This window comes from Diadema antillarum, unplaced genomic scaffold (genome assembly GCF_040938485.1).
Source record: "Diadema antillarum isolate AM-2024a unplaced genomic scaffold, OU_Dant_1.0 scf00000151, whole genome shotgun sequence".
In the NCBI taxonomy this organism is placed as follows: Eukaryota; Metazoa; Echinodermata; class Echinoidea; order Diadematoida; family Diadematidae; genus Diadema; species Diadema antillarum.
In genome coordinates this window covers 714,337-726,961 of record NW_027271040.1, presented here as the reverse complement: position 1 = coordinate 726,961, position 12,625 = coordinate 714,337, and the positions used below count along the sequence as shown (strand labels likewise).

Genomic DNA, 12,625 nt, shown 5'->3' with positions numbered 1-12,625 from the left:
TTAGTAATATGACTAACAATGAACAAGTTCTGCTCTGCTTTAATTTCAGCTGAAATATTACTAGAAAGTGAACTCTGAGCTCAGAGGCAATCCCACTACGCTGAGTGGACTGAAAATCACTCAAACAAAATTTGAACATTTTCTCCTACCCAGTAAATTGCAAAACATATTTGCTCCCTAACCCTTTTATATTGGAACTTAAGTTACAGTAGTAGCCAGTAAAGTATTAAATGACATACCAGCACTTCAACAGCTTCTTGGTGACATTGGTAATAAACAAAGCTTGTAACCATGATACTGTGCATCATCAATTGTCATCATGGCAACAGGATGCAAACAACTCCTGCACAGGTTTTTACACAGCAGTCGTTACTGATGCACAATAAACACTGTAAGCAGGTGTTTGTGTTCAAGTTCTCTTTCTCCATTGTGATCACAGGTGTTCTAACTGGAATCCAGAATCAGTATCCATGACAATGGCATACAGTGTCAAACTGCTGCTTTCACTAATTTATGATGCATAATCAATAAATAATCTAAGTAGTGTAAATGACACTAATAAACACCAAAATCACAGAATGCAACCATGCACTTACCATATCATGCAAACTAAATAGCTTCAAGAATGAGGTAATTTGAACTTGTCACCAAAATGAACAACCAACGGTCCAGATATCATTTTCCATTTACTGGGGCCTATTCTTGATTTTCATTTAAGTAAAGTTTCTCAAAATGCCCCTCACTATGATAATGATGGTGATAATAATGATGATAATAACATTATCAGAACAAAAATATTCACAAATTGATATTGACATAGTGCCTGGTAACTGAAAAATAATTGCCTAAAGGATCAGCAAAACAAGTTTTTTTTTTCATTTGTTATCACTCGAGTTAAAACATTTACTTCATAGATAAATCATCACTTCCACTGATTTTGAGATATAATAGAAGCCAGATCTACGAAGTCTGAAGAAAAGGAGATAAAGAAAAGCATCAAATCTTATACTCCAAACAACATTTTCATGCTTTAACTTTAGATGATGGAAAAATAAGGCTAATTCGGCCAAAATAATATTAGTAATCATACAATTTATGTAGTTTTCTCTATAAGTCCTTTGAAGACTTTGCAAGGTTCTGAAGACAACTCTGTGACCCCCTCTGATGAATTCTACATCATGACCATGATTCATTAATAACCATTACTTCATGCTCTGCTGACCACACTTGGTAATAACTAGAGCAACTTGACTGCTGTACACAGTCCATTGTGAATTGCTGTAAGTATACACCCCTTCATTTTGCATTATACATTGATGAAGCTCATTGTTCTGGAGCACTGACCAGTGATTGATAATTTTATTTATACTCAGTGGAATTTATGGCCAGGAAATTATGTTTGAGCTAAATATTGGTGACCTTGGATCCTGATGTTAGACTTTGCACCCCTGTCATTTCAAGCTACCAACTGTAGTCCATTATATTAATTTTGTTTATTCTTACCAGATAACATCATTGGACTTTCTTAGCTAAAGTTATGGCTGGGGGAAAAAAAAAAAACACGTTTTACCAGTAGCCAAAGAACAGTGACATCTGGACCTGGTCTTTGATGGTCATGACCTTACAATGCTAATATTAAATGTAAACAATAATTGCCAATCTACTTGCATACATGTATGCCATGTCTTACAACTGATATCATTACTGGGCATTCCAAGCTGAAGTACTTGCTGGAAATGACATTTTTTCCACAAGTGCAATGACCTCTTACTTTGATTTTTACATTTTTGTTTTGTGTTTGTTTTGTGTTTTGCGTTTTTGTTTTTGGTTTGTTTGTTGTTGTTTTTTGGAAGGGGAGGGCAGGGCATTACATGGGTGTATATCATTACATGACACCAGATTATAAGTGTACAGGGCCTATCATAATTCTGGATCTTTATTACAGGTTCTATGTGAGTAGGGAGAGTGTTCCTAGACACCAGATTATATTAGGTTAATGTGTGTATTATATTACCACTACACATGCAGAGATAAAGTTACAGCTGAAATCTTTTTTTTAGTAAAAGTTCAGTGACCTTTTCCTTTTTAGTTCGAAATCTAACCAGCATATCTACACCTCATATATAGAATACCAAGGTCTTGTCCCAAGAAACTCTATTGAGTGCCTTTTGTTGTTGCCACTGTTTTATAACTGTCACGAGACATGGGAAGGGCAGATGGACAGACGGATAGACAATAAAAAACATACCACAGGGTAATGACCCTAGTATCATCAGGGAGGTGATCACCTCCCTGGTATCATATATAGGGGCATACATGTACAAAGCACAGGGCCCACACATCATTTATCCCAGTTGAATATGACAACTCTTGACAATTTGTCAATCAATTGCAATGAAAACATCTCGACGGAAGATTTTCATGAATTTGAATAATTACGCAGTACCCGCTTGCATGCTATAAGGAGTAGAACCAACACTTGCTGTAGGGGGAAAGCTCGGTGGTCTAGTGGAGATGACACCTGTCTGGTGATAAGGAGGTCGTAGGTTCCAATCCTGCTCGAGTATGTACGCCCATGATTTTTTATCATGGCTACTACTAAAACACTGATCAATTCAGTGCTTATTTACGTCGATGTAGGGCAATTTGTCAATCAATTGCAATATGACAACTCTACTTTATTACCTTTTTAGAACAACATAAACATTCAAAGAGTACTTTAAATTCAGGGTTGGATATTTGCATTAAATTTTCTTGCAGGTACCATGACTTCCTCCATACTTTGGACTAGTGCATGATATGCCGCAGTCTGTACCGCATAGCGACCATGGCATTTAGCGAACCAGCCCAAAGTAAATACTACAATAAAAGTTTGCTCGATAGTCAGTAAAATGAGTTCTCTGAAAGACATTAACACGATTATATAATACAAGTGATAAATGCTGTATGTAAAGATGGGTTTTCGAATACTAGTCAGTAACTTGTAGAAATATGATGGCAGTAAAATGTCAGATCACTTGTAAAATTTCTCTCAGCAGACAGAACTTTCTTAGAACCTGTTTGCATTAAGGCAAGCATTTCATTATAAAACTAGAGCACACATGCATGATGCACACTGCATCCGCGATGCATTCAAAAGACAGTGAAGGTGCAGATATCAATTGTGCATTGCTAACATTGCTAGAATAGGTCCAAAGAAACTAATAGCCTCCCTAAAATAACAGCACTTCAAACACTTCGCGTGGATGATTCTCTACACTCTATCCCATACCAGTCAGTATTCCAATGTTTTTTCCTCTTGGCACATTTCCACCTGGCACTGTGTTTACTTTTCCTGTGCTTCAGTGCAGTGTTTTTTTTTTTATATTATTATTTTACTGTATTGAAAGTGAGACTTGGAGTGTCCAGATTAAACAGAAAACAAGAAAATCCATATCTAGGACAGATGGATTGATTGATGTCTAAAAGGACTGACTGACAACTGGAAAACATGACACCTCCCATATCCTCTGGAATATGCATTAAAAAAAAGTTATGTATTCAGTTTCTAAAATGATAGTTTAGTCTGTAACATGTACACTGTAATCTCTTTCTAAATACACTTTCACTGCGATCTGAACACATGACTCCTTATACAGTCAAACCTGTCTATAGCAGCCACCCAAGGGAGACGAAAAAAAGTGGCCGTTATAGACAGGTGGCTGCTTTAGACAGGCTATCCAACTTTGTGTGCATTGCCTACATGTACATGTATCGTTGTCGTATACACACTGTAAGTACAACTTACTTACATGTGCATGTATCATACACACATTTTTCCCTACACACATGTGTTTCATGCATTGAACAACATCGGTGTTAATGAAATTTTTGCACAGTAGCATGTGTACAGTCGTGAAGAAAGTTAAACACTAACTAGTGCATTGGCTGAATGAGTGATGAACGCAGCAGTGGCGATCACTGAACGTTGCCCATGAATGACTGGCATGGCAACGAAGCAGAAAAACATGCTGAATTATCGGCTTAGATACAGCTCCATCGGGTCTGTGGCCGCTAAAGACAGGTTAAAATTTACCGTAAGAAACAAAATTTGTGGCCGCTGGCCGCGTTAGACAGGTGGCTGCTATACACAGGGTCTTTAACAGGGCTTTTCTCTTGGGGGGATTTTTCAGTGGCCGCTATAGACAGGAGGCCAAGTAAGGCAGGTTTGACTGTAATTATATCCAAGAGACACAGGGAAAGAGAGTGGCAACTTATATCATTTCAGTTAAGGTTTCTCAGAACTATTAACACAACTTTATGTACACTTCCCATTTGACAGACTTTAAATTCAACGAGGTCACACAGGAAACTCAGGGTTAAAGCCATTTGAAGAGGTATGACTTCCTTTGAAGATACAGTGTAATCCTGTCACTCAGTCAGCTGTTCCTTTGGGTGATCCATCACTGGGTCTACTCCCACTTCGATCGTCTATTTTGAAATCTCAACCCACATAGTCTTTCCTATTTCATCTACAACCAGTTTGGCCAATGACCATTTAGTCCAATTGCCCTTAACCTCATTACCAGTTTGTCTACTTCCAGATGGGATATGCCCATTTCATCTTATACCCACAGTTTACTAGACACAGTGGGAAGAAAAAAGAAATTCACAGACGCAAAATTGAAATTAGACCATCTGGTCATTAGATAAAATGATAATTAGCCAAACTGGGCGTTGACCAAGTGAGGATTGGACCAAACTCGCATTAGACGAAATTGATAGCAGACCAAATGACTTTATCTTGTCTTGTCTTGTCTTGTCAGTACTGCACCAACCGCCGCTGCTGGGCTATAAACGTGCAGTCCCTCATGCATACAGTTGCAGCACTTTAAAATCTCATTTTGGACAAACGAGATTTAAAGATATCAATATTGGTTGCAGATTTTATTTCAGCTGGCAGTGTGTTCCAAATTGGGATTGTCCTTGGATAAAGTGAATGGTGGTAACAATCTTTGTTGGTCTGAATAGTGTTGTAATTCAAGGGTTGATTTAACCTGGTTGCTGGTCCACTTCTGACATTCCTTTTAAGATGATTTATGTTTGACGGGATTAAACGATGAGTTTCTTTATAAATCAGTGAAAGCCTGGCAATTGTGCGTCGTCTTTGAAGAGAGTCCCACTTTAGATCTTGGAGCATGTCTGTAACACTGCTGGTTTTCCTGAAGTCGTTGGTGACAAACCTAGCAGATCTTCTTTGGACTTTCTCTAAGTTGGTGATGTGGGTGACTTGATGAGGGTCCCAGATAGCACAACAATACTCTAGTTTAGGGCGTACAAGGGTTTTATAAGCTATTTCTTTGGTAGATTTAGTGCAGCTCCAGAGGTTGCGGCGCAGGAGACCCAAGATCTTGTTTGCGCCAGAGATTGTCTGATTGATGTGTCTTGACCAGGTAAGGTTATCTGTCAGATCAATGCCTAGGTAAGGATGATGTTTCACTTCCTGTAGGACGGAGTGGTGTTAGACAAACTGGGAAGTAGGCCATCTGCTGGTATACCAAGTGGCAATAAACTTTCCTTTGTATCCCTGGGAGACAGTTCTAGTGTTGGTTTGGAAGCCACAGTGTGTCTTTGAACCATAGATAGCCATACCATGGAGCTATCTCCATGGTGATTCTTACCAACATGAGAATAGAATCTGTTTGTCGTGGAGGAGGACTTTCAGCCCAAAGTGGAGAAATATATACATGTAGAGAGTCTAAATATGGCAGAAGGCATACAAAATATATAGCAATGGTAGAAAACATATACTAGGGCGGAATTATACACGTAGTCTACTGAGGAAAACATACAAAAGGTGTGGCAGAAAAAACCATCGACATGTTAGTTCGTAGAAAATATCATAGGACATTATCCACTGTACCACGAACATAATAAAGTATCGATGCCAGCACTGGTGTGTCTTCTTCGTTCTTTGTATCCACTTCCACCCCCAAAACCTTGCCTCACTTTAACATCAGTACGATGTAACTGCATTTAAAATTGGTGTCTGTGTGTATGTGTGTGTGTGGGGGGGGGGGTCTGTTTCTGTGATTACTTTATGTGAGTATATGTGGTGACCATGCTTCTGCACATGTATGCATATACTCAATATCTTGCTGACACTAATGCAACATTTGTGTGTCATACACAGTGTATTCAAGATGAAAATAGCAGGAAATGAGCCATAGTTTATGTTTCATGTGATATACCTTGTCATGCTACAATATGAAAGTCTCACATTCATGATTTTTTGTCATTATTACAATCATTCATAGCATGGTAAATGAAACAATGCAAAGTATTGCATTATCACAGCACCCTGAGGTAGTAATTTTACCTGAATTCTTTTGTGGGAACCAACACCTCATAATCTCCTTCAAGAATACCGACATTGTATTGTAAACAATCAGTGTTTCATGTGATTGGTAGTCTGTAACCTAGCCCCGGAGACCGCGCGCTGCACGTTGGGGCTGGTTGCAGTTATCTGTAATCATGCAGTGAACTGAGCGTCTAACGGAGAACACATTTAACATTATCTCTTGTCTAACAATTCTATGTCGAATACCACTTGAGTTTATGTATGCCCATGATTTTAATCATGACCCTTGTAATACTCAAAAACACTGAATAATCGTTGTGTGTAATTAACATGATCGATGAAGGGCAATTTTAAAATCAATTGAATGTCTCAGTTGCATCTCTTCAGTGATTGTATTGTTTAAAGTGCTGGTAGGAAAGAGACTGGTAATCTCGATGCTGCATAATCATCATCCTTCAGAAATTGACATCCTGGCAGACTGGAGAATTTTCGAGACTGGTATGGTAGCACCAAATGAAAATGGTGATTTTGATGACCAGATACAAGCAGTATAATGTGTGACTGCATGGCATAAAATGTAGGAGAGGTGGTAAACAAAACACATTATATGTACAGTGATCATTACAAGGTTATCTGTAACCATGCAGTGAACTGAGCGTCTAACGGAGAACACATTTAACATTATCTCTTGTCTAACAATTCTGTGTCGAATACCACTTGAGTTTATGTATGCCCATGATTTTAATCATGACCCTTGTAATACTCAAAAACACTGAATAATCGTTGTGTGTAATTAACATGATCGATGAAGGGCAATTTTAAAATCAATTGAATGTCTCAGTTGCATCTCTTCAGTGATTGTATTGTTTAAAGTGCTGGTAGGAAAGAGACTGGTAATCTCGATGCTGCATAATCATCATCCTTCAGAAATTGACATCCTGGCAGACTGGAGAATTTTCGAGACTGGTATGGTAGCACTAAATGAAAATGGTGATTTTGATGACCAGATACAAGCAGTATATATGTGTGACTGCATGGCATAAAATGTAGGAGAGGTGGTAAACAAAACACATTATATGTACAGTGATCATTACAAGAGAGATAGAATATATGGATATACCGAGTGCCACCATATTTTGGTATTGATTTAAGTTGACCAAAATATTGATACTGTATCTGGTTGTCGAGGATATGTTCCGCAGAGACTGCGTCCGGCTTCACGGATCCCCTCCTATACAGGAGAGCGATAACATTAAAAAAATAAAGACTCCTCCGGACAGACGGATCTTTCTGTCTATGATTTAAGCTGCCCACACCCTACAAAGTAGTGAGACTAGTGAGAGCCCATAATGCATGTGTTATATTAATATTATAAATAGCTTCATCCATATCTTATCTAGATACTCATGACTCACTGTCAGCATTCAACCTCATCGCAGTTCACATCATGCCATATCATGCCATGTGTAGTGAGTGTGTAGGGATGCTTCTTGATAGAATAAACCATGATATGAAGATGTGGACAGTGCTAATGGTACGAGGAGAATCTGATTATGCACAAATAAAATGAAATGTCTTCTGAGCTCATTTTTCTCAGGTTCACGCTACTTACTCTACGCCTGTTGGCTAAAGATATGTTCACCTATCTTCTTGGAGCATCAACTGAACCGTGTGGAGATCAGTGAGCCAGCCAGCGATTGCACAGCACCCCGCCCGCCTCGCCTACCCTTCGGGGTGGCGTTACGGTCAGTGCATTGCGTAAGCACTGCAGCGTACACAAAGTCGTACACTCTATGGCTTCGTAATGTATGGAGTGTGGGGGGTTGGGTTGATCATAATGCCTGCCTGAATCATCCGCCTGACTTACCTCTCCCTGCCTTGACGGATGCCCGGGTACGGTGATAAGAGCTATACCATCGTGAACGACAGCCACATCCTCGACGAAGCAGCAATCGGGAAGACTCTCGTCGCAGTCGAATTCGTGGACGTCAATGCCGCAAGATCGCAGACTCTCGATGTATTTTTTCTGCTGCTCTCGAGCTTTCGCCAGCTCCGGCTTACTCACATCTTCCCTAGACCGCACGGCCTGCTCCACCAGGCTCGCCGACACCCGACGAACTATCGCAAACTTGGCTTGGAATTTCTTCTCGACATCCTTCTCGCCCATGAAGTCGTCAGCCATCTTAATTAAGTCGATGATAGAGAAATAATCTACGCAAAAGCTACGACACTGACACAATCGGGATAGCTCTGTTTTTACAGATGCTATTGCAGCTGTCACACAGTATTGCAGCGGCTAAGGCACTTGTCTAAGCACAAAGATGCGGTGCAGTTTCTTCGTATCCACGCACCTCCCTAGGCCCTGGGTTTACGTAGTAGGCATGTACATTTCTTACACGCTCGCATAGCGCATACCATTTCAAATCCACGTACGCGCCATTTCGCTCCTCCTAGCTCCTCGCCTCTACAGACCACAGAACTCTTACACAAGAGTTCTGTGCTATGGAACGCCATTAAGGAAACAATACAAAATTCATTTCACTCCAGCCAATATTCATTTCACTTTTAACAAATACATTTCACTCACAAACATTGATTTTACTTTTTGTAAAAATACATTTCACTTTTCACAATAATACATTTCACTTTTAAATTAAAATTCATTTCACTTTTCACAAAAATACATTTCACTTTTGAATTAAACTTCATCTCACTTTTCACAAAAATACATTTCACTTTTGAATTAAAATTCATTTCACTTTTCACAAAAATACATTTCACTTTTACATAAAGATTCATTTCACTTTTCACAAAAATACATTTCACTTTTACATAAAGATTCATTTCACTTTTCACAAAAATACATTTCACTTTTAAATACAAATTCATTTCACTCTTCACAAAAATACATTTCACTTTGGCGTACCATATCACTCAGACGAAACCATTTCACTGCGCTAAAACCATTTCACTCTGATAAAATCATTTCACTCCGATAAAAAAAATACGTTCCTCTTTTTTCCCGGCCAAAAGGTGGCGCCAGTCTGAGAGAAGTCACAGTGCCATGGCACTTAGCACTGAGCTGAGGTGAGTGGCCGGCCAGCTGGCCGGCTGGCTATGCAGTACCTAGATTTAGCGCGCTACGCTGGCGCGGAAGCGACGCGAGGCGAGCTAGCAGTCGACGGTCCTCGCCTCGGCCTCACTCACATGCACGCTCGTGCCGTTACATGCATACTACATCGAGAATTGAATCTACGCCTGACTTGCTGAATAATTAACGTGTGTTTTACAACGCTTTTCAACAGCGATGTTGTGGGGTAAGTTTGATGTCTGACTTCTTGTGATCGACATGCTATTTTTTCCGGTTCAAAATGAGTATTTGTTTGGCCGTTTAAATAGTATCTCGAAGTTGACATAGTATTTTTCCTCTTTCAAAACATTCCCGTGTTTATAGCTGGCTGCTGACCCATCTAAAAGGGGATTGATGTGACTTTTTGTTCATCAGGTCGGCAATACTTCGTGCTTTACGCAGATACCAAGATCGACGGTGCCCTAGAAGCATAACTTGTTAAAAATTAGGCCTGAAGATTGCATATTTAGAGGCCAAATAATGTATTCTAGTCCTCCGGAAGGTCACGTGATCGCATCTAGTGCGGAAGGGGACTTTTTCGGACCGTAAATGCACCGTTGTTAACGATCTCTGCGGAGGTGCAGGGTCAGTCCCATATATTGAAATTAGCGTTGTTCATTCGCTCAATTGGAACTTCGTGATATCGTGTGTTGTGTACAGTGAGTCAGTGTAGGCCGGTGGCGGTAGGCCCACAATTGTATGTGGCGATGGCAATTTGTAAATTTGAATTTACAACTTATTCACAAAAATTGTACAGTGTACAATGTGTATGCTGTCTATAATAAACAGGGTCTTAGTCTTCATCTCTTAGTAGTTAATTATTATATGATTTAGGCACCTACTCATATACAAACAAGAACTATAGATTCAATATTATTATTATTATTAGTTTTTTTTCTTTCGCATGGAGAAAGAAGGCACAAGAGCGATTCTAGGATTTGATGCAAACATAATTTTCATGACATGTTTAAGAGTTGACCCGGCTGCAATGTTAACACTAATAGAGTACCAGGCTATTTGAATTTTTCAAGTTGGTATACAGGTTGTCAATAAATATAGAGATGTATTATTAGTCTTCCGCATCTACAATTTGGAACAATAAAGTTTACGAGGATGTCTGAATGAATGCAATTATTCTCAGAATAATATGAAGAGTTTGTTCGCAAAAACCGATAAGTCCATATTTGCCAAATGGAGATATTTGCGATTAAATGTCAGGAAAAATAAAGAGAATACTAAGAAAATTTTTGCTTCTTTTGACCATAACTTCAAAAATGCCCTTTTATATGTAGTGACTAATATCTCATTTAAAAGGTGTTATTTTGTACTTTATGACAGAGACCGTACTTGAAAATCTTCAAAAATGGACTTATCGGTTTTTGCGAACAGACTCTTCATATGTTTACCATAGTACAGTGCATGTCTGTAGTTTCTCTCTGCTTGAATTGGGGTTTACTCCAACATAATGTTTTCGGACATGTTATTGTGAATAATGGTTTATAATATCATCTATGATTAATTTTCTCTATTTGTGTCACATTGTATATGTAGGTATCCCCAGTACCTGACATCACACCGATGGAACATGCATATTTAAGGTGATTCTCTTCTCTGTGGCCTCCAGGAAAATCTGCATGACATAAACGAGAAGATCTACACTGTCAGTTCTATAGTGTATTTTGTTTTCTTGGATGCACACGTACCATTCTATCTCTGACAGATTTTTATCAAGGAGAGCACTGCTGTTTTGCAAGTGCTGAGTGACTTCCTCACAAGAATAGAAACAACTGATTAGTACACCTGTCAACTTTTTCATTTCATTGAAAAACCTAGAGCAGTATGTGATCATAATAACCTACCTCAGAAAGGTGCTAAATATGTGATATGATACAATAGGAAGAATGAAGTTGATATACAATTGTAACATTTTACAGTATGTTACTGTATATCAACTTCATTCATCTTTACGGTAACATTTTTAGTAAAGAAGATGTACATGTATATTCTTTGAAAAGCACGGTTGTTGTAGTAAATGTGAAGTTCGACCATTACAGATACATCAATGTGTGGAACTATGCAAGATAGTGTATGTTAAATTATGTGCATTTAAATTACTTTGGAGTTTGTACAGATGGCAGAATTATGAGCCCTGATTAAACAAAATATTATCCTTCATGATATTCTTGATAAATGTTATGGAAGCAAGTACATTGTACAGTATGAAGTAGTATCTGGACGTACATCCATTACTCGACAGGGGCATGTCTTGTTGCTGAAGGTATGAATTTAATTTGTACATCATCACTGAAGCACTATAAGAGGTTTAGTTAGTACATGTATGCATGTTTTATTGCTAATATTTTGGTTGTGACCCATTTCAGAAGAGGTTTCAAAGATGTAAGAATTCTGTTCGATCAGGAAGATACACAAGGTATGTCACCAAAAGGAATTGAACGGTCAAGAAGGGATAAGGAAGATGAAGATTTTGACACAACAGTTAGGTAGATGATACATTACATTAGTACTTCCCCCAAATCAACCAAAATTTTGAACATGTACGCATTGAACGGGCATGCTCTTATTAGATACCTATAAAGAAAAATTGTGGACCTTGTGAAAGGTAAGATGAGCAGATTTTTATAACATGGGGGGGTTTCATGTTGGCCTGTAGTCTACCCCAGGGTTGTCGAGTGTTGTTACTGGTAAGGGGTTCGAATACACATTTGTATCATTCACTCAGTCATAACCATGAAGAGAGTGACACACAGATATTTTAAATGTGTATGATACTGCTTGTGTACATGTACTGATACATGTGTATTCAGTTGACAGAGATGTTGGGATGATTAGTTTGCCTTTTGACATTTCAGATAAGATTATATACAGTCAATGCTAAAGTTGGGAATGAAAGATTTCTTCACATAGATGTTTTGCAAGATGCTATAAGGCCAAATCTAATCTGTCTGCTTCGATTTCCAGTAATATTGATGTTTTAAAGTTACTTTAAATTTTTTATCTGTTTAGTTTCCAGTAAGTGTACTTCATACATTGGCGGATCCAGTTAGGACCGCAACTGGTGCACGCCCCCCTTTATTTTTTGTTTAAACAAAAGAAATTAAAAGAAAAAATGGGGGGAGGGGTGCATGCGCCCCCCT

At 38.7% G+C, this 12,625-nt stretch overlaps 1 protein-coding gene across 1 annotated transcript in view; it reads right to left on the bottom strand.

The window, feature by feature from the left end:
* The window catches only part of LOC139721901 (N(G),N(G)-dimethylarginine dimethylaminohydrolase 1-like), a 77,253-nt gene extending 68,583 nt beyond the window's left edge, over positions 1-8,670 (bottom strand). Inside the window, exon 1 of the mRNA XM_071633228.1 lies at positions 8,208-8,670. Within this exon, the coding sequence (XP_071489329.1) occupies positions 8,208-8,522 (315 nt within the window). The 5' untranslated portion in view covers positions 8,523-8,670. The remainder of the gene's footprint in view (positions 1-8,207) is intronic.
* Between the last annotated feature and the right edge of the window lie 3,955 nt (positions 8,671-12,625).